This window comes from Haliotis rufescens, unplaced genomic scaffold (assembly GCF_023055435.1).
Source record: "Haliotis rufescens isolate VD_foot unplaced genomic scaffold, xgHalRufe1.0.p SCAF_19, whole genome shotgun sequence".
In the NCBI taxonomy this organism is placed as follows: Eukaryota; Metazoa; Mollusca; class Gastropoda; order Lepetellida; family Haliotidae; genus Haliotis; species Haliotis rufescens.
Genome location: NW_025963879.1, coordinates 13110544 through 13127944, shown reverse-complemented (window position 1 = coordinate 13127944; position 17401 = coordinate 13110544). Strand labels below are relative to the sequence as shown.

The window sequence follows — 17401 nt, the reverse complement described above, 5'->3', positions numbered from 1 at the left end:
GCACCAGTGGGAGACGGGCTATATGGGGCACCAGTGGGAGACGGAAGAAAACTAACTCATGATATAATGTGTTGAGAGTAATTTGAACCTTTCACTAATGTAAATTTTCTTTCACAGTTGCAACTATTAAAGATTTAGAGCAGAACAGCTTCATACAGTACCGCCTCAAAGACCAGTTCTTCAATAATGTCAGTTCTCGGGTGATGAAGATGCAGATACTGTTCCGGACTCGGGACAGAGACGGAGTTCTTTGGACCATCTCCACTTCCTCGGGCAACATGGTGACCACACTACAGGTAAGTCAGTCTGCATGTAAAATAGTGAAAGGAATTGTTTCACTGACGATATGAACAGCTCTGTTATAGTAATGGCACAGCACAACTATTCTGAAGGATAGCTTGTTGGTTCAGTAAATGGACATCCTTGGAGATTCGTGTTTAGATTTGGGCTCCAGCAACATATTCTTGTTGAAAGAGTCAACATAGTTCAGGGGTCCCCCTTTCAGTGAGTTGTGGCTCATGATACCAGTCACTGGATTGTTTGGCCCAAAAATGATTGTTGATAGGCAGCCATCAGATCACTATGGCATGCAAACAAACAGTATCAGTAAATGGAACATAACAACTAAGAATGGAACTTACCTGACACATTTAATGGTTTGATACAAGTCCTTCAAGTCCTTGTTCATAAAATGTTTCTGGCCTTTTGTACCCAAAAATGACAATCCAAGACTACAATTTTCCAGAAAACTTGTTCAGTTTTGAAGTTATGATTATGTATATGATGATTTCATTCTTCCTGTTGTGTTGCACATGTACTTAAACACTTAAACATGCTTGCAATTGTTCCAGATTGTGGATGGAATACTGACCCTGACCTACAATATGGGCAATGGTATTCGTAACCTGGAGTTGTCCAGACGCTTTGTGAGTAACGGGCAGTGGCATACTGCCCAAGTGGAGCGTAATGGCCGCGAGTTTGTCCTGAAGATGGACAACATGGAAGGTGCCAACTACAACTTCACATATGGCTTCCCTGACGACAAGCAGGAACTCCACATGCACAACATGATGTTTGCTGGTGCCATCGTGTCATTCTCCAACAGCCTTCCCGTCCTGGCGTCAGATCTGGAAGACAGTAAGTCGTTTTTCATCACCACGGTGTGGAATTTAGCTGATAACCTCAAGGAACCATGTCACGCGTAAATGGAATAACACAAACCAACGACTATTCTTTGGGGATAAAGCTATGGAGCTGATTCCTACAAGATGTAAACTTCAGAACTAAGACATGAAGAATTTAGTTCTGATTGTAGTATTTGACCTGATCATGAGCACAATGATAATAAGCAGGAAAGGATTAGATAGAAACCATCAACATACAAAGCGTATTTTACTTGCTTTTACTGATGTAAACATGATCATACAAGATACAAATTTGCTGTGAGTACATTGAAAGCAAATAGCAGGAAATGATACAATGACAGAATTAAGACAGGAAAGTGGAATGTTTCTCTGTAGATCCTGATGGTGTGTCCCTGTAGATCCTGATGGTGTTTTCCCTGTAGATCCTGATAGTGTTTTCCCTGTAGATCCTGATGGTGTTTCCCTGTAGATCCTGATAGTGTTTTCCCTGTAGATCCTGATGGTGTTTCCCTGTAGATCCTGATGGTGTTTCCCCTGTAGATCCTGATGGTGTTTTCCCTGTAGATCCTGATAGTGTTTTCCCTGTAGATCCTGATGGTGTTTCCCTGTAGATCCTGATAGTGTTTTCCCTGTAGATCCTGATGGTGTTTCCCTGTAGATCCTGATGGTGTTTCCCTGTAGATGATGGTGTTTCCCTGTAGATCCTGATGGTGTTTCCCTGTAGATCCTGATGGTGTGTCCCTGTAGATCCTGATGGTGTTATGTTCTTTGTTCCAGCCTGCCTGCAAGATATCCGTCTCAACCACGAATGGTTCCCCATGGAAGTGTCAGAGCAGATCCTCAGCAATGCTGCTGAGATTCAGAAGGTCAGCCATGTCAAGGACGGCTGTGTACGAACAGATTGTATAGGCCACACCTGCCCCCCGGAACGAGTCTGCTACCCACTCTGGGGACACTACGAGTGCAGGTAGGCGTAGTCACAATTAGATGGTTTTCCAAAATGGTTTTTGGATCTGACCCTAAAATAGAAGGAGTGGAATGGGGACATGTCCGAAGCACTGTTTGTTATACCACTGACTGCAAACTTTCATTGTCACTAATAAACACCACCAAAGAATGTTTTATACATTACACCCAAACTGCCAGAACCTGTTTCATTGACACTGCACACTTGGAAACATATTCTAATAACGTCTTGAAAATCTGAAATATCTTTTTAATTTTATATTCACTTACTGACCAGGATATTGCCCCCAAAACACTGTAAATTAAGGTTTAAAACAGTTCTGGGCTGTGTGATAGTGTCTAGCTGGCTAATCCGCATCTTGTAACCACCAACAGAGCTGGCCCTGGCAGGTAGCCTAGCTCAGGAGAAGGAGTCTATGCATCTTGTGAATAAGGAAGACCAGAGTGCTCAGGATTGTTCAAGCTGTAATGTGAATGTTTGAGTAATGCAAGCTTGTCCAGTTTGTGAACTCCTGTACAAACCACTAGTGACAGTTGAAATCAGGAGCAGAAAGTATAGTGCCCACCCGAGCATAATGCACACCACTCCTCTAGGAGATGCAATATTTTGGCGAAGAAAAAAAAATTTCAACTGGTATGTGTAGTCAAATATTTTTGACTTGTTTCAGGTGCAGTCATGGTATCAACTGTCGCTGAGAAACATCGTTCTCATGTGTACATTGTGCCATTGCATGAATAAAGGCAACTGCCCGGGTTGAATAAATATGCTTTTGGATGTACATTATGTTGTTAATAGATCCAAATTGACACCATGAACTTAGTGCTTACCTCCCACATAAACAATGGCCCAGAACTCAGGAGAAGCAACCTCCACTTAAAACCGGTGATCAGTTAAAAATGCCCCCTAGTTATAAACATATCAATTGAAGTGACTGTCAATTGTTTTTCATATCAATTAAAGATGAGTCCATTATCGGGAAATTAAGAAAAGCACCGTTTGAAGTTATTTTAAACAAAAAGACCTAAGTAATCCATTCAATTGTACTATGACAAGTTCTTACTCAAATTTTGGCTTCCTCTCGGTGGATTATCCGGAAAGTATGAGTAGATTTGTAAAAAAAAACACATACAGGTATTTAAAACTGAAATTTTATTTATTGTTATTCTTAACCATGGCGTCATGAGTTGTCCATCAGAAGAAAGACGCACATCGCTCAAGGACAAGTTAAAGAGTTTCATCGGTTTGTTATCAAGTCACGTGAAAGACAGAATTACAGCCACGCCCAGATCAGAAACGCAGGCAAGACTCCAGTCACCTTCGACTTTCGGAAAGATAGTCAGATTTAAATTACAAAAGACAGTCACAATTAGAACTTTGTGGAACCAAAGAAAAAGCTTCACAGTGATGCTGGCTGTCATAGGAAACAGCAACAAGTTGTTGCCCAAGGTGGTATTCAAAGAGCGAGCTGTTTCCGAAAGGGGTCGAAGTCTGCACGCTTGAAAAGGACTGGTTTGATGGAGACATGATGGAAGACTGTATATGAACTGCGGGAGAGGAGACCTGGTCGCCTGCTTAAAGGGAAAAGTTTACTGGTGTTAGACACATTCCGATGCCATCGCCTGCCATCAGTGAAGAGACAGCTAGAAACAATAAAGACAGATTTAGCAATCTACAGCCACTGGACGTCTCGTTGAACAAGCCCTTTTAAGTCCCTTCTACAATCAAAATGGAACCAGTGGAAGTGCAGCAGACCACAGCAGCAACTATCTGCATACGTTATCCCGAACTCCGGAGAATGTGTTACATGGATACTTAAAGCTTGGAATGAAATTCCAGAGGATATGGTCAGCCGTTCCTTCAAGGAGTGCCGCATATCAAATGCTTTGAATGAAACTGATGATAATATCCTATATGAATTAGACAAGTTGCAAAAGGGAAGTTACTCGCAGACGGCGAAGAACACGCCAGGGAAATGTACTTTGCTGATATGTTCATGACACCCTCTTGGACAACATCTTCAACAATGACACAGACAGTGACTTCCTTGGTTTCAACCATGACATAGCTGTATATACGTAGTGAACATTAAACAGTATAGTGAACCGAGGAGACAGTAGTGAATAATGTACGCATGAATGTGTTTAAAGGATATATGTGATGTGATGACTGGAATGTATGATGATAAATGAAATGAATGATGGCTTGTCTGAAAAATAAATTACTTTACAACAGTATTGGTATTATTTTGTCTTTACTGCAGTATAATGTCACAGGCTATTCCCGGGGTATGGGGTGGGTTTTACTAAGCACCAGTCAGACCAGTCAGTGACTTGAACTGAGTCACGTGGTAAACCCATGCTACCACAATGAAAAAAATCAAAACATTGGTTATAACAGAACAAATAACAACAATTTTGACTTCTTGTGGGTCGACATTGGATATAACATATCTTTATTTGTTCTTTGTCAACAAGTCGCGGATGGCGTCAGTCGAGTTGGTGTAGCTGTAAATAGCGGTGCGCCGTTGGAATTGCCTCACACAGGATTTCATCTAAAATGACATGTTTTAATGACTTTTTTAACCTATATTGGAATGATATAAATAAATATATGTGTGTAACCATGCATATTACAGTATTCCATGTTCATTTAATGTAATAGTGTTCATGCAATTACTATTTTATCTGAAATATAAAAATAGGACAGACAAATGTATTGGTATTTTATTCTGGTTGCTGACACTCGATTTCCAGTATGCATGCTGGATGTAAAAACCCTAAAATCTTATGGTGGCGTGTATAATGCGCACCCCCCTCTCTGCTGCTTCATGTTGTGAAAAAAAAGTGTGCACTATACTCAAGTAAATACAGTAAATGATAACAAATGTCCCACGTTTCAAACTGACTTCAAATGGTCCCTGTACTTGAATAAAATAACATTGTAGCTCATGTTATTAATACTGTAAATGAATCATGCTATAATATAGTAGCTTGACATGTAACATTATATCTCATGCTGTAAGACTGTCAATTTATGCCATTGCATCTCAAACTAGCATTGTTTGTAGAAAGCTTGATTAACATGGCGTTACATCAGCTCGCCCTGTACACAGTCCTGGTATGACTAGTACATCAGCTCGCCCTGGACACAGTCCTGGTATGACTAGTACATCAGCTAGCCCTGTACACAGTCCTGGTATGACTAGTACATCAGCTCGCCCTGTACACAGTCCTGGTATGACTAGTACATCAGCTAGCCCTGTACACAGTCCTGGTATGACTAGTACATCAGCTCGCCCTGTACACAGTCCTAGTATGACTAGTACATCAGCTCGCCCTGTACACAGTCCTGGTATGACTAGTACATCAGCTCGCCCTGTACACAGTCCTGGTATGACTAGTACATCAGCTCGCCCTGTACACAGTCCTGGTATGACTAGTACATCAGCTCGCCCTGTACACAGTCCTGGTATGACTAGTACATCAGTTGCAATCTATTTCCACAGATGCCCTGAACACTTCGAGGAGATTGCTGGCGAATGCCAGCGCATCAACTACTGTGCAAATCACCGATGTTTTAATGGTTCAACCTGTCAGGAAGACCTGTCGGAAGAGAAGAACTATGTGTGTGTTTGTCCCCCTGATTGGGTGAATGAATACTGCGACCAGGTCCGCCCCGCGGGACTCCTCGCAGGAATCACCACAGGCGCCATTGTTGCAATTATTGTTTCCATCTTCGTCCTGCTTGGTGAGTAACTACTTATGCAAAAGAAAGATTTGGAAAATGTCATGATCAAATCTATATTATTGTCTGTAGTTAGAGAGTGGTTGTATCTCTACCCACTTGTGTGTGTGTCTGTGTCTATATATATATAAAGCATGTTTGTACTGGTTTTACAAATGAGAGTCAGAATTCTTGTATTTCCTGAGCGAGAGCGAAGGTCATACATGTATTCTTACGTGGCACACATGTGAGTGTAATAATTTCTTTATTACTCATTATTTCTGAATCCTTTTGAGCTCCCCTTTACAAAAATGATCACCACCAACGTCCTAGAAAAACACAATTTGTCGAATGACGTGAACAAACTTCAGCTATGACATCATTTCTAGTGTGACGTCATTCCGTCCTTCCGTCACAATAAGATTCAAATGACTTCAACAATGCCGTCCGGATGACAGAAACAATTCACTGGTGCTCGAAAAGTGATATTTGCACTAGTGCACATACAATTTCAATGGATATCTGGTGTCCCCCGCCGTGATATTGCTAAAGGCGTAAAACCATACTCACTCACTCAATTTCAGTGGACTCAGTTATGAGTAGATCAGGTCCAAAGTTAGCCAGCTAATTGATTCAGGACGATCAGATGGCCACTATGTGTGACAGTGCTGATTGTGTATCAACATGTCGGAGTCCTCTGCAGTCTGCCACTTGTTTGCCTGGCCCTATCTCCATTTCCAGACCGCCTTGAAACAGCTGCAACATTGCTGACTGCATTGATTTGTGTCTCATCTAATCCGCCACCCAGTGCATTGGTCACCTCAAGTGGTGCCTGTTGTGGCGTTATGGAACAACTTGGCCCCACTCAGTCAGCTGTGTCAGGTTCCTCATCATGGAAGAGGGGCGGTCGGGTAGCCTAGTGGTTAAAGCGTTCGCTTGTCACGCCGAAGACCCGGGTTCCGTTCCCGACATGGGTACAATGTGTGAAGCCCATTTCTGGTTTCCCCTGACGTGATATTGCTGGAATATTGCTTAAAGCGGCGTAAAACGGCGTAAAAACCATACTCACTCACTCGCTCACTCATCATGGAGGAGGTTCTTGCCCCTTCATCATGTAGCTGATGAAGGGGCAAGATGTAGCCCTGAAACATTGTGTATGTAAGAAGTTGTTATCCATAATAATAATGACAATAATCCCACTTCTAAGGACCTATAAAGACTCTCATAAAGGGGTTATTTTTTGGAATTATTTCAGTGTTGGCAGTGGCAATCATTCTGTTGGTGAAGTGCGGACGACGACCCAGCCCCGATGACAAGTACATCCTGGAGGTGGATCCTGAAGACGACATCCGTGAAAACGTCATCAACTATGACGAAGAGGGAGCAGGTATGAGCACTACGCCTACAGCAGATGTATTGATTTTAACTCCCCTCTCCTCCCAGATTTGTTTCCTACGTATGGTGATCACTGTGTTTCAGCCATATGGGTTTTCGGACGTCTTTGTGACCTTTTGGATCTTTCTTTCAGGAGAGGAAGACCATGATGCTTACGACATCCACCGACTCCGGAAGCCAGATGCGGAATCTCTCCACAAGCCCCCACTTGACACAATGCCAAGGAGGGACATGCCCAGGAGAAGTGAGTTGTCTTCCCTTGGTTGTTCAACATGCTATTAGAATGTTTGGTTGTCATGCTTGATAGCCCAAAGTATTGACCTGTCAGTGCCTTATCCATTGGTGGATAGTGGGTTTTGCAATTATTGATACCAATTGCCATCATTTGGTTTTGCTACACAAAATCTCCATAGGAACTCTAGTGCTGAGTAGGTCCCCAGCTCCATATGATAGCCTACAGTGTTTATTGATCAGGATCAGTGTGTGGCCTAGCTGATTGTTTGTGCCATCATGTTCTCATAACTGTAGCGTTGCTCATTATATAAAACACTGGCTTGAATGGCTCAGACTATTCTTTCCAGACCATTGTAATTTAGTTTCAGTATTGATGACTTCAGCATGATGCTATCTCATTTCACTCTCAATGAAAGATCTGCTGTTTACTTATATGTACAGACTAAAGAACCACAATTGTTACAAATGTTTCAGATGCTCCTGGAGAGTCGCCAGATGTTGGCAACTTCATCGACGACAGATTAGTAGATGCAGATGATGATGACAATGCACCGCCTCACGATGCAGTGCGGGAGTTTGTGTACGAGGGGGAAGGGAGCGACGCTGGCTCCCTCAGCTCGCTCAATACATCCTCCAGTATCAGTGAACAAGACTATGATTACCTCAATGATTGGGGTCCCAAGTTTGCCAAACTGGCAGACATGTACGGAGCAGGTATGGAGCCTGGAGAGGAAGATGTGTAAAATGTGGATGTGTGTGAGGACGCTCGAGAATACCCTCAGGCACTCTACCCTATGCTGGAAACATGTAATCACGTCTAATTAATGACATTTGGTGGAGACTGTTCACCCAGGTTGCTTATTATGGAACAAAACAAATGATGAACAGTGCATTCATTCCATCTGGGGAAGACTTCGCCATTTGATTAGATTGACACATGAAGTTACATGAAGAATGGATTTTAAAATTGCAACAAAATCTGGGCACACTCTTCCATGACTTAGGTGGCCTTACATCGCAGAATATCATCATATGCCATGCCTATTAATTTTGCAAGCCTTTAGCTATTCAATGCTATAATGAATGTTTTGCTTTTTAAAACATATAACCAGTTTGTGACAAAGGTGCAGGATAACCCTCGTTTCAGCTGTGAATATAATCCACAGTCCTATACAAATCTAGAAGCAGATGAGATCATCATTTTAGCTTTTGATACCAGCTTTTTACCAATAACACATCAGGTATTGTCTGTAGTCTCTATTGTCGCTTTCGGAGGGAATTTGTCCTTGAAAAAAGCTTTATATTTTTGTATTTGTGGTGTAATATATATCTTCGACATCCAGCCTAGCTGGTGATGGTGTGAGCCACCATTGACGCTGTCACTTCCTGTTGCAGAGTGTGTGTCCAGTGACTTTTTATTTGTCTCAGTCTAGAATTTAGAGTACTTGAAAACAACGTAAAGAGAAAAAGGAGGACGGTGTATAGTGGGTAGTGTTTGCAGGTTATGCTTGATTGGATCTAAACTGGGATGACATGTACAACCGCTATGTGCATTACTGTCCACTATTTGTGTATGATACTTATAGCACAAGCTGATTTCTGTAACAAGAATTTCGGAAATATTTCTTTCCATGAAAATATACTTGGCTGTTAAAAGCTAATGCATGTGTGAGGTCAGTATAAGTCACTTTCCTTACCAATCAGAAATCAGCAGGTATAACTCATTTTCCTGACCAATCACATCACCATGTATAATTCTCTATCCTGACCAATCAGAAATCCGCAGGTGTAACTTGCTTTACTGACCAATCAGAAATTAGCAAGTATAACTTGCTTACCTGACCAATCAGAAATCAGCAGGTATGTCTTGCCTTCCTGCTCAATCAGAAATCAGCTTGTACAATGTTCAGCGTAAGTAGCACAGGACTTGCTTATCCCAGCTTTTTCTTTTGTCATTCATTTCAGCTCAATTATGACAATCCTTCAAAATGTGCAAATTCATTTTCAAAACCTTCAGAAAGTGGTTTTCATCATTTCCATTTATGTTCATGAAGTGTATTTTTTTAGAACACTACAAACATTCCCTACTATACAAACCCCCAGTGATTTGTGATTCATGTTTTATTTGTGTAACCTTCCCTTGTTGTGTACAAAGAAAAACAGGTTATGATCCATAGCATAGACAATTCCATTAATTATTGTATCTACCTGTGGTGTACAGAAACTCCTGTCATTGAACTAGCATCATACTTGATTTTGTATATAGTTATCCCCATTGTTCATCCATGAGAAGCAAATGGGGACATGCTCGGTCCAAGTGGCTTCATCCTCCAACAATGGCTGGGCAATCATTTACTGAAGCAGAGGACCAAGGCAAACAAGGCAGGCTTGGAAGAGGGCGATGTTGTTCAGCTGTAGTGTTGTATTGTAAGGGACTGTGGGGTAGCCCAGTGGTCAAGTGTTCACTTGTTTCACTAATGGTTCTGGTTCTATTCCTATGTTGGTACAATTTGTGAATCCGTCTACTTGTTATTTGTGGATGTAGAATAACTAAATACTACTAAACAAAAAATGTGAAGCAGTTCTATGTTGAAATGAAATTGTAACAGTTGTGAAAATGTTGTAAAATTGTTAGTGGGTGTAACATCGAATGTCCCTCTCCAGCTGTCAGCCAACCCAGTTACATTACGCTTTGTTTTGGGGAACATTTACATGATCAACAAGTGCAGCGGGTAAATTCTTCGAAATCGTGCTCATCAGATTAAATTTGCTTTACAGTCACTTCACAAGAGTGCAGGACACTGTTTAACATGACTGCCGTCACAGGCCATGCAGGACACTGTTTAACATGACTGCCGTCACAGGCCATGCAGGACACTGTTTAACATGACTGCCGTCACAGGCCATGCAGGACACTGTTTAACATGACCGCCGTCACAGGCCATGCAGGACACTGTTTAACATGACTGCCGTCACAGGCCATGCAGGACACTGTTTAACATGACTGCCGTCACAGGCCATGCAGGACACTGTTTAACATGACTGCCGTCACAGGCCATGCAGGACACTGTTTAACATGACTGCCGTCACAGGCCATGCAGGACACTGTTTAACATGACTGCCGTCACAGGCCATGCAGGACACTGTTTAACATGACCGCCATCACAGGCCATGCAGGACACTGTTTAACATGACCGCCATCACAGGCCATGCAGGACACTGTTTAACATGACCGCCATCACAGGCCATGCAGGACACTGTTTAACATGACTGCCGTCACAGGCCATGCAGGACACTGTTTAACATGACTGTGGTCCTGTTGATGTTCTGAAACTGTCCATACTGTAAATGAACATCTTCCTGTCATCTGGCACTGGTCTGTCTGCATTTGCTTCATCCACATAACTACTATTTGACATGTTCATTCATATTTATTCAAATAACATAATTTCACCTCACCTTAATAATGTGTGACATTAATCTGAGTGAAAGGATTTGTGTACTGTTGATTTCACTTCATTTGAATGATTGTGTCCATTTATGATCGAACCAACAGTCATGTTATTGTAGAAATCTGTCTAGCTGTCGGGGTAGTGGTTTCCATGACAACTGCCAAGATTGCTGAGTGGTTTCCCATGACAACAGTGTGACAAAACAGACTTGTGGTGGACATCAGTAGAGGTTTTACATGGTGAGGTTGCATTTTGTTGCCATGACAACTGTTAAATAACCATTCAGTTTCCTTGACAATGTTATGGATCATCAGCACCCTCGTCACTCCTATATTTAGTTGTTTGTTATGTCTGTGATTATATAGAAGCAGATTAAACTTAATTGCACCTCATTGTAGACGTTATGGTAATTATCGGAGATGTACAGTAATTATGATGTACATACATTTATGCTTCTATTGGTAGTGATGACAAGCAAATAACTGTCATGATCTACGTCATGATAAGTCTCTGTGATATTGGCACGGTTTAATCAAATGCTACAAGGGTCAGCGAGAAAGTTGCCAGGATGTCACTTCCATCCCTTACGAAGCAGAGTTACCGCCTAAATAATTACAAACTTTCCATGAACATATATTTTTAAAATGGATATTTCCCAATGTGTTACTTGAACAAATTCATTCTTTTGAAATTAAGTTGGAAAGACTATATATAAATACTTGTAAATACAATTAAGCAAGATTATCTTTCAGTTGACCTGTGTTAATCTTTGAAATTTGATTTAAATACTTTGTGAAAAACATGTGTGACAGTATCTTGGCACCATCTCGCTGTGTCAGCTGCCGATCGGAATGTACTGGCAGTTGCTATGACGACGTGAAACATATCAGCTGATGGTGCTGCAGTAAGGTGCCAACAATGGCCAGACTAACAACCTGGTCACGCTAGCCCAGACCATGCTTGACCCGATCTCAAACCATGGACAGCATTCATCTTGGTGGCCAACATCTCCCGAGGAAAAATTTTCAGTGTTAAAAGCATTATTAATAAATAAATCACTTCTCATAGTTAATTTTGAACCTGTCTGACCATGGTTTGAAAGGGTCAGTGTTTAGTCCCCAATATCAATATTTAATATTCTTAAATGACTATTTTGTATGATAAAACATTGTGACACATAAAAATTGTTGGTTGTGAAATCATGATCATTTGACCTCACACAGGTGATTCATGATCATCCATTTCATTAAGTCATCATTTTTTTTCAATTTTGAATAAAAATGAGGATCAATTAATATATGTAATGTGTTTGTTTTATATATAAGGGATATGGTTTGGTCAGAAAGGTAGACCAAAGAAAAGGTCTATGGACATCATTCAGCTGCATGTGATGGATCATAGCAGAACAAATGCCAGGGATATATCACAAAGTAGACCAAAGAAAATTGGGACATGTTCAGCTGCCAGTGATGGATCATAAAGATGGCAGACCAAATGCCAGAGATATACCACAAAGTAGACCAAAGAAAATGGGGACATGTTCAGCTGCAAGTGATGGATCATAAAGATAGCAGACCAAATGCCAGGGATATATCACAAAGTAGACCAAAGAAAATTGAGACATGTTCAGCTGTCAGTGATGGATCATAAAGATGGCAGACCAAATGCCAAGTGGTGGAACATAAAAATTCTTGCGAATCCTCTACCTCTATTACATCTTTGCCATAAATCCTTATTTTGGCTTCAGTCACACTAACTAAATTTTCAGATTTTCAACAGACATCCTCTTCACTGTCAAATACACACAATTAGTTGTCAATATAGCACTATAGCAACAAAAGCTATGATGTGTGTAATGGTGGGAAACCTCACTTCTTTCCTGTGTGGGGGCGGTCGGGTAGCCTAGTCGTTAAAGCATTCGCTCGTCATGCCGAAAACCCGGGTTTGATTCCCAACATGGGTACAATGTGTGAAGCCCATTTCTGGTGTCCCCTGCCGTGATATTGCTGGAATATTGCTAAAAGCGGCATAAAACCGTCCTCACTCACTCTCACTTTCCTCTGTGTGCTGCTTGAGTCAACAGTTGTAATGATCTATCACTTGGTTTAGTCACATTAATCTCAAATTGTTCTATAGTTTTCTTAAAATAGACATATTAAGTCAATATAAATGTCTGCTAATTGTAGTGACGATCGTACTCATGTAATTATAAAGCTGGTGTGAGGTCGTCATGGAGTCTCCCTCTCCTACTTGCAATAAATGTGGCCATTTTATGATCATGGGAGATCCTCAACAACTCCTGGAAGTGCAGAGAGGCCAAATGCACGGAAGAGGCAAGATGCGATCAGCGCTCTACTCTAAGAAGTATTTCACCAAGCCAGCTGAGGCCTTAATAAAAGCTAGAAGATGAGAAACATCTAAGAAGAATGTTGACATCGTTGCGGCTACTGACACTGACTTAGCCTCTGACTCCATCTCAGCACCTCTACCATCTACTCGGCGAATGAATCATCTCCTGCGTTCTCTATGAACTTGACAGAACAACTATTCAAACAACAAAAGGAGATGATGGAGTCGATGTTTGAGTCATGCTTCTCAGCTATAACTCAGGACATGGAGATGCTTAAGAAGAAGCAGACAGTATTGGCTAAGAAGAGTCCTCTGGCCAAGAGGCCGCATTGGGGAGAGCCATCTGTTCAGGTCACATCCACAGCCGTCTACCCCCAGACGATCATACCAACCAGCCAGGTAGAAGCTCTCAAGCTTTACCCTCCCGTGAAACACGGGGATCTAGAACTCCGCTTGGGTCCCGTCAGGGTACCGCAAGGCCATACTCTCCAGCTTAGACACCGTACGTTCACCGCACGGACTCCACTCCTAAGGCTCATGGATACAAACTGCATTTCAAGAGGCATCCCATCCTGAAATCAGGAACCATTTAGAAACTATCGGAGACCAACAGGACCAAAGGCATTTATTGTCCGGTATTCTTAGTTCCGAAAAGGAATTCGCCGGACATAATGGACTTAATAGATAATAGATCCTCAACAAAAGATTCCTGGTACCTCCTTCAAAGTTCCAGGTGGAATCCATACGGAAGTTGCGGTCGACTTTGAGGAGAGGTGATTGGCTCATCAGCCTTAGCCTACAAGACGCCTATCTAAATGTCCCGATACATCCATCTTCACTGAAGAACCTGGGCTTCGCAATCAATGGTCGACGCTACGAGTTCCAGATCTTACCATTCGGGATAGCAATAGCCACTTGGCTGTTTACCACTTGTAGCAGAGCGTGGAGTCATCCCACATCCTTACCTTGTCAGTTTGCTGACGGGGTTAACCTCTTTGGTCATGTGGACAAGGCGTCCGACCCCGGATCAGAAGGTCCGTGGTTCGAATCCCATCAAGGGACTCGGAAATTTTATGGCCGATACATTGGCGCCCAACGTGGGGCTGAGCACGTTCATATTAAATTTGAGCAAAATAAGCCTCAGTACACTACTATGCGGCATGGGACGTGCCTTCTGTTGACGGGGGAGTATGTAGCAGGGCGTGGAGTCATCCCACAGATGACATCCTTACCTTGTCAGTTTGCTGACGGGGTTAACCTCTTTGGTCATGTGGACAAGGCGTCCGACCCCGGATCAGAAGGTCCGTGGTTCAAATCCCATAAAGGGACTCGGAAATTTTATGGCGGCTACACACTCATCAGGTTTGCCCACCTCCAGCTAGTACGAATCCATGGGTACCTGGATGATTTCCTGGCAGCAGACCAAGAAGAAGCTTGACATCCGTTTCAGTGGAACAAGTACCACTTGCTGTCAGTGGGCCTCACAAAACACCTTCATCAATTTTTACTTGCGTGATGTACAGCCGGACCTAGAGGGCATATATTCCCTTTGGCCAATTGTTGCGGTGCAAACTATTATCCACCAATAGTTTCCTCCGACAACAGCATCACCCTTGATTATCCTGTCTATTAGGTGTAGGATGGATTAGGAGCACCTTATGTGAGTGAGTGAGTGAGTATGGTTTTACGCCGCTTTTAGCAATATTCCAGCCATATCACGGCGGGGGACACCAGAAATGGGTTTCACACATTGTACCTATGTCTGGAATCGAACCCGGGTCGTTGGCGTGACGAGCGTACGTTTTAACCACTAGGCTACCCGTATCAACTGCTTCTGGTAATAAGTGCAGATGACCGGAAGAGATAGAACCGGAAGTGACGTCAGAACCGGAAATAGCAGTACAAGGTTTGTTTAATCAGGAAATGACGTCTTTTGGTAGAAATGGACCATAGTGAAGTCATTATCCGATAAAAGGGAAGTGACAAACCGGAAGTGATGCCACAACCGAAAGTGAGGTCAGACCCGGATGTGACGCCAGCACCGGAAATAGTGTCACAAATCCATTTTCAACAAGAAATGACGTCATATGGTAGAAATAGACAAGAAATTACATCATTATTACTAACAAGATCAGCAAATATAAATCTCGTGAAGTTGATTCTTGATGCATTCTGATTTTCAAGTCCTTGTGAGAAATTTCAGAGGAAATTATCTCGAGTCAGGATTAGAATCAGTTATTAAATGGTTTCCAGAAGAGGATTACTATCAATTACATAGGGAGTTACAGGAGGCAAATCCCTCCGGGTCCCTCTGGTATATTCTGGCAAAGATGTAATGGAGTTAGAGGATTCGCAAGAATGATCGAACAATACTTATCATTTGTTTATAATTCTAAGAAAACTACCTCTATTACAACCAAAGTAGTCCCACCCACCTCCCCAATTCATCTAGTGGTTAGATGTTGGAAAGAAGTGCGGTTTCCCGCCATTACGCACGTCATAGCTTGGGTTGCTATAGTGCTATATTGGTAACAACTAATTGTGTGTAATTGACAATGAAGAGGACGTCTGTTGAAAATCTGAAAATGTAGAAGCCAAAAGACAGGATTTATGGCAAAGATGTAACAGAGGTAGTATTAACAATGATAACTATTGTTCGATGTTAGTAGACCAAAGAAAAGGTCATAGTGATGCATCATAAAGAAAGAAGACCACAGAAAGGTCTAAAGACATGGTTCAGCTGTTAATGATGGACCATTAAGTTAGTAGACCAAAGGAAAGGTCATAGGGAATCGTTCTGCCACTACAAGCCTTGTATACTTGTGAATAAACTCAACATAGTTTAAACAATCTTTTGTCCCACATTGGTGTACAAATATTACAGTAAATTTACATCAGCAAGAACTAATATTTGGGGAAGAGGACCGGTAAACATGCATCCCCTGCCCAATGTCACAAAACATGTACTCCTATCACGAGGGTTGCGTCGATTGCATTATTACGATGCACGATCTTCAGATGAGATGCAAATATTAATAGCGGAATCAATTTGATTCTATTATGTAGTTACCATTGAACTGCAATCTGTTGACTTACTTCGCTACAATAACTGATTACATTTTAAGAGGATATTCGAGCTGTCTCTAATAAATTCGAAACGTCAAAGCCAGAATACAACCCGCTGAAACAGATTCATCAGTGTGTTTTGTTGGTTGGTTGGTTAACGACATTGTTTAACGTCATTGTATCCCAATTCTGTAGATCAATGCGCATGATGTCAATCACTGGATTATGAACAGTTCGCCGTCAAAAAGCTTGAATACAGCTGAGTGCGATGTTAAACACCAAACAAAACAAAAATTAACAAATGTCCAACTGCATCCAACTATTCAAACCCACTTTTGCCCAGTGCGCAACTTCTCCTTCAGACGCAGAAGTTTCCCCTCAGACTGTCTGTACTGTCCGGGTGGGGGAGCAACACCAAGTCTATCTGGGTCAGCTTAGCACCTTCTGACTGCTCAATCAATTGTACCATTTCCACAAATCTGTATTAAGAGACTGCAGGAGACTGTGGTTTACACGAGCATGGAAACCCTCAGGTTGTTGGTTCTTGGTCCGACGGTGTGGTGATGATTCCGGAGCCGGAAACGCGCGTCGTCATCAACCCATCTCGTCATCTTGTAGTCATGGACGTCTTCGGACCGTGCAACCTCAGGTGCTGCAATCATCGCCTCCAGCCAGGAATCTTGAACATTGGAAAGGGGGAGTCTAACTTCTCTCCGTATCGAGATCTGTACCTTGGGCTCTTCCTTGTATTGCATTGGTGACACCAAGTGTTCGCGAAAAGGATAGACATGCCCTGTTGTATCGAAAACACTGGACACATTAGTGTGATTGTGTCGTCTTTCTAGACATCTGTGTCCGATATAGCGTGTTTTTGTGTTCTTTCTAGACGCCTGTGCCTGATTCAGCGTGATTGTGTCTTCCTTCTAGAATTCTGTGTCCGATTTAGCGTAATTGTGTCTTCCTTCTAGAATTCTGTGTCCGATTTAGCGTGATTGTGTCTTCCTTCTAGACGTCTGTGCCCGATGACGTCTGTGCCCGATTTAGCGTGATTGTGTCTTCTTTCTAGACAT

At 42.2% G+C, this 17401-nt stretch overlaps 1 protein-coding gene across 1 annotated transcript in view; it reads left to right on the top strand.

The window, feature by feature from the left end:
• The window catches only part of LOC124138897 (neural-cadherin-like), a 55814-nt gene extending 43599 nt beyond the window's left edge, over window positions 1-12215 (top strand). Inside the window, exons 29-35 of the mRNA XM_046505789.2 lie at window positions 118-296; window positions 852-1137; window positions 1923-2112; window positions 5618-5859; window positions 7091-7222; window positions 7364-7474; window positions 7939-12215. Coding sequence (XP_046361745.2) covers window positions 118-296; window positions 852-1137; window positions 1923-2112; window positions 5618-5859; window positions 7091-7222; window positions 7364-7474; window positions 7939-8207 — 1409 coding nt within the window. The 3' untranslated portion in view covers window positions 8208-12215. The remainder of the gene's footprint in view (window positions 1-117; window positions 297-851; window positions 1138-1922; window positions 2113-5617; window positions 5860-7090; window positions 7223-7363; window positions 7475-7938) is intronic.
• The last annotated feature ends 5186 nt before the right edge of the window (window positions 12216-17401 follow it).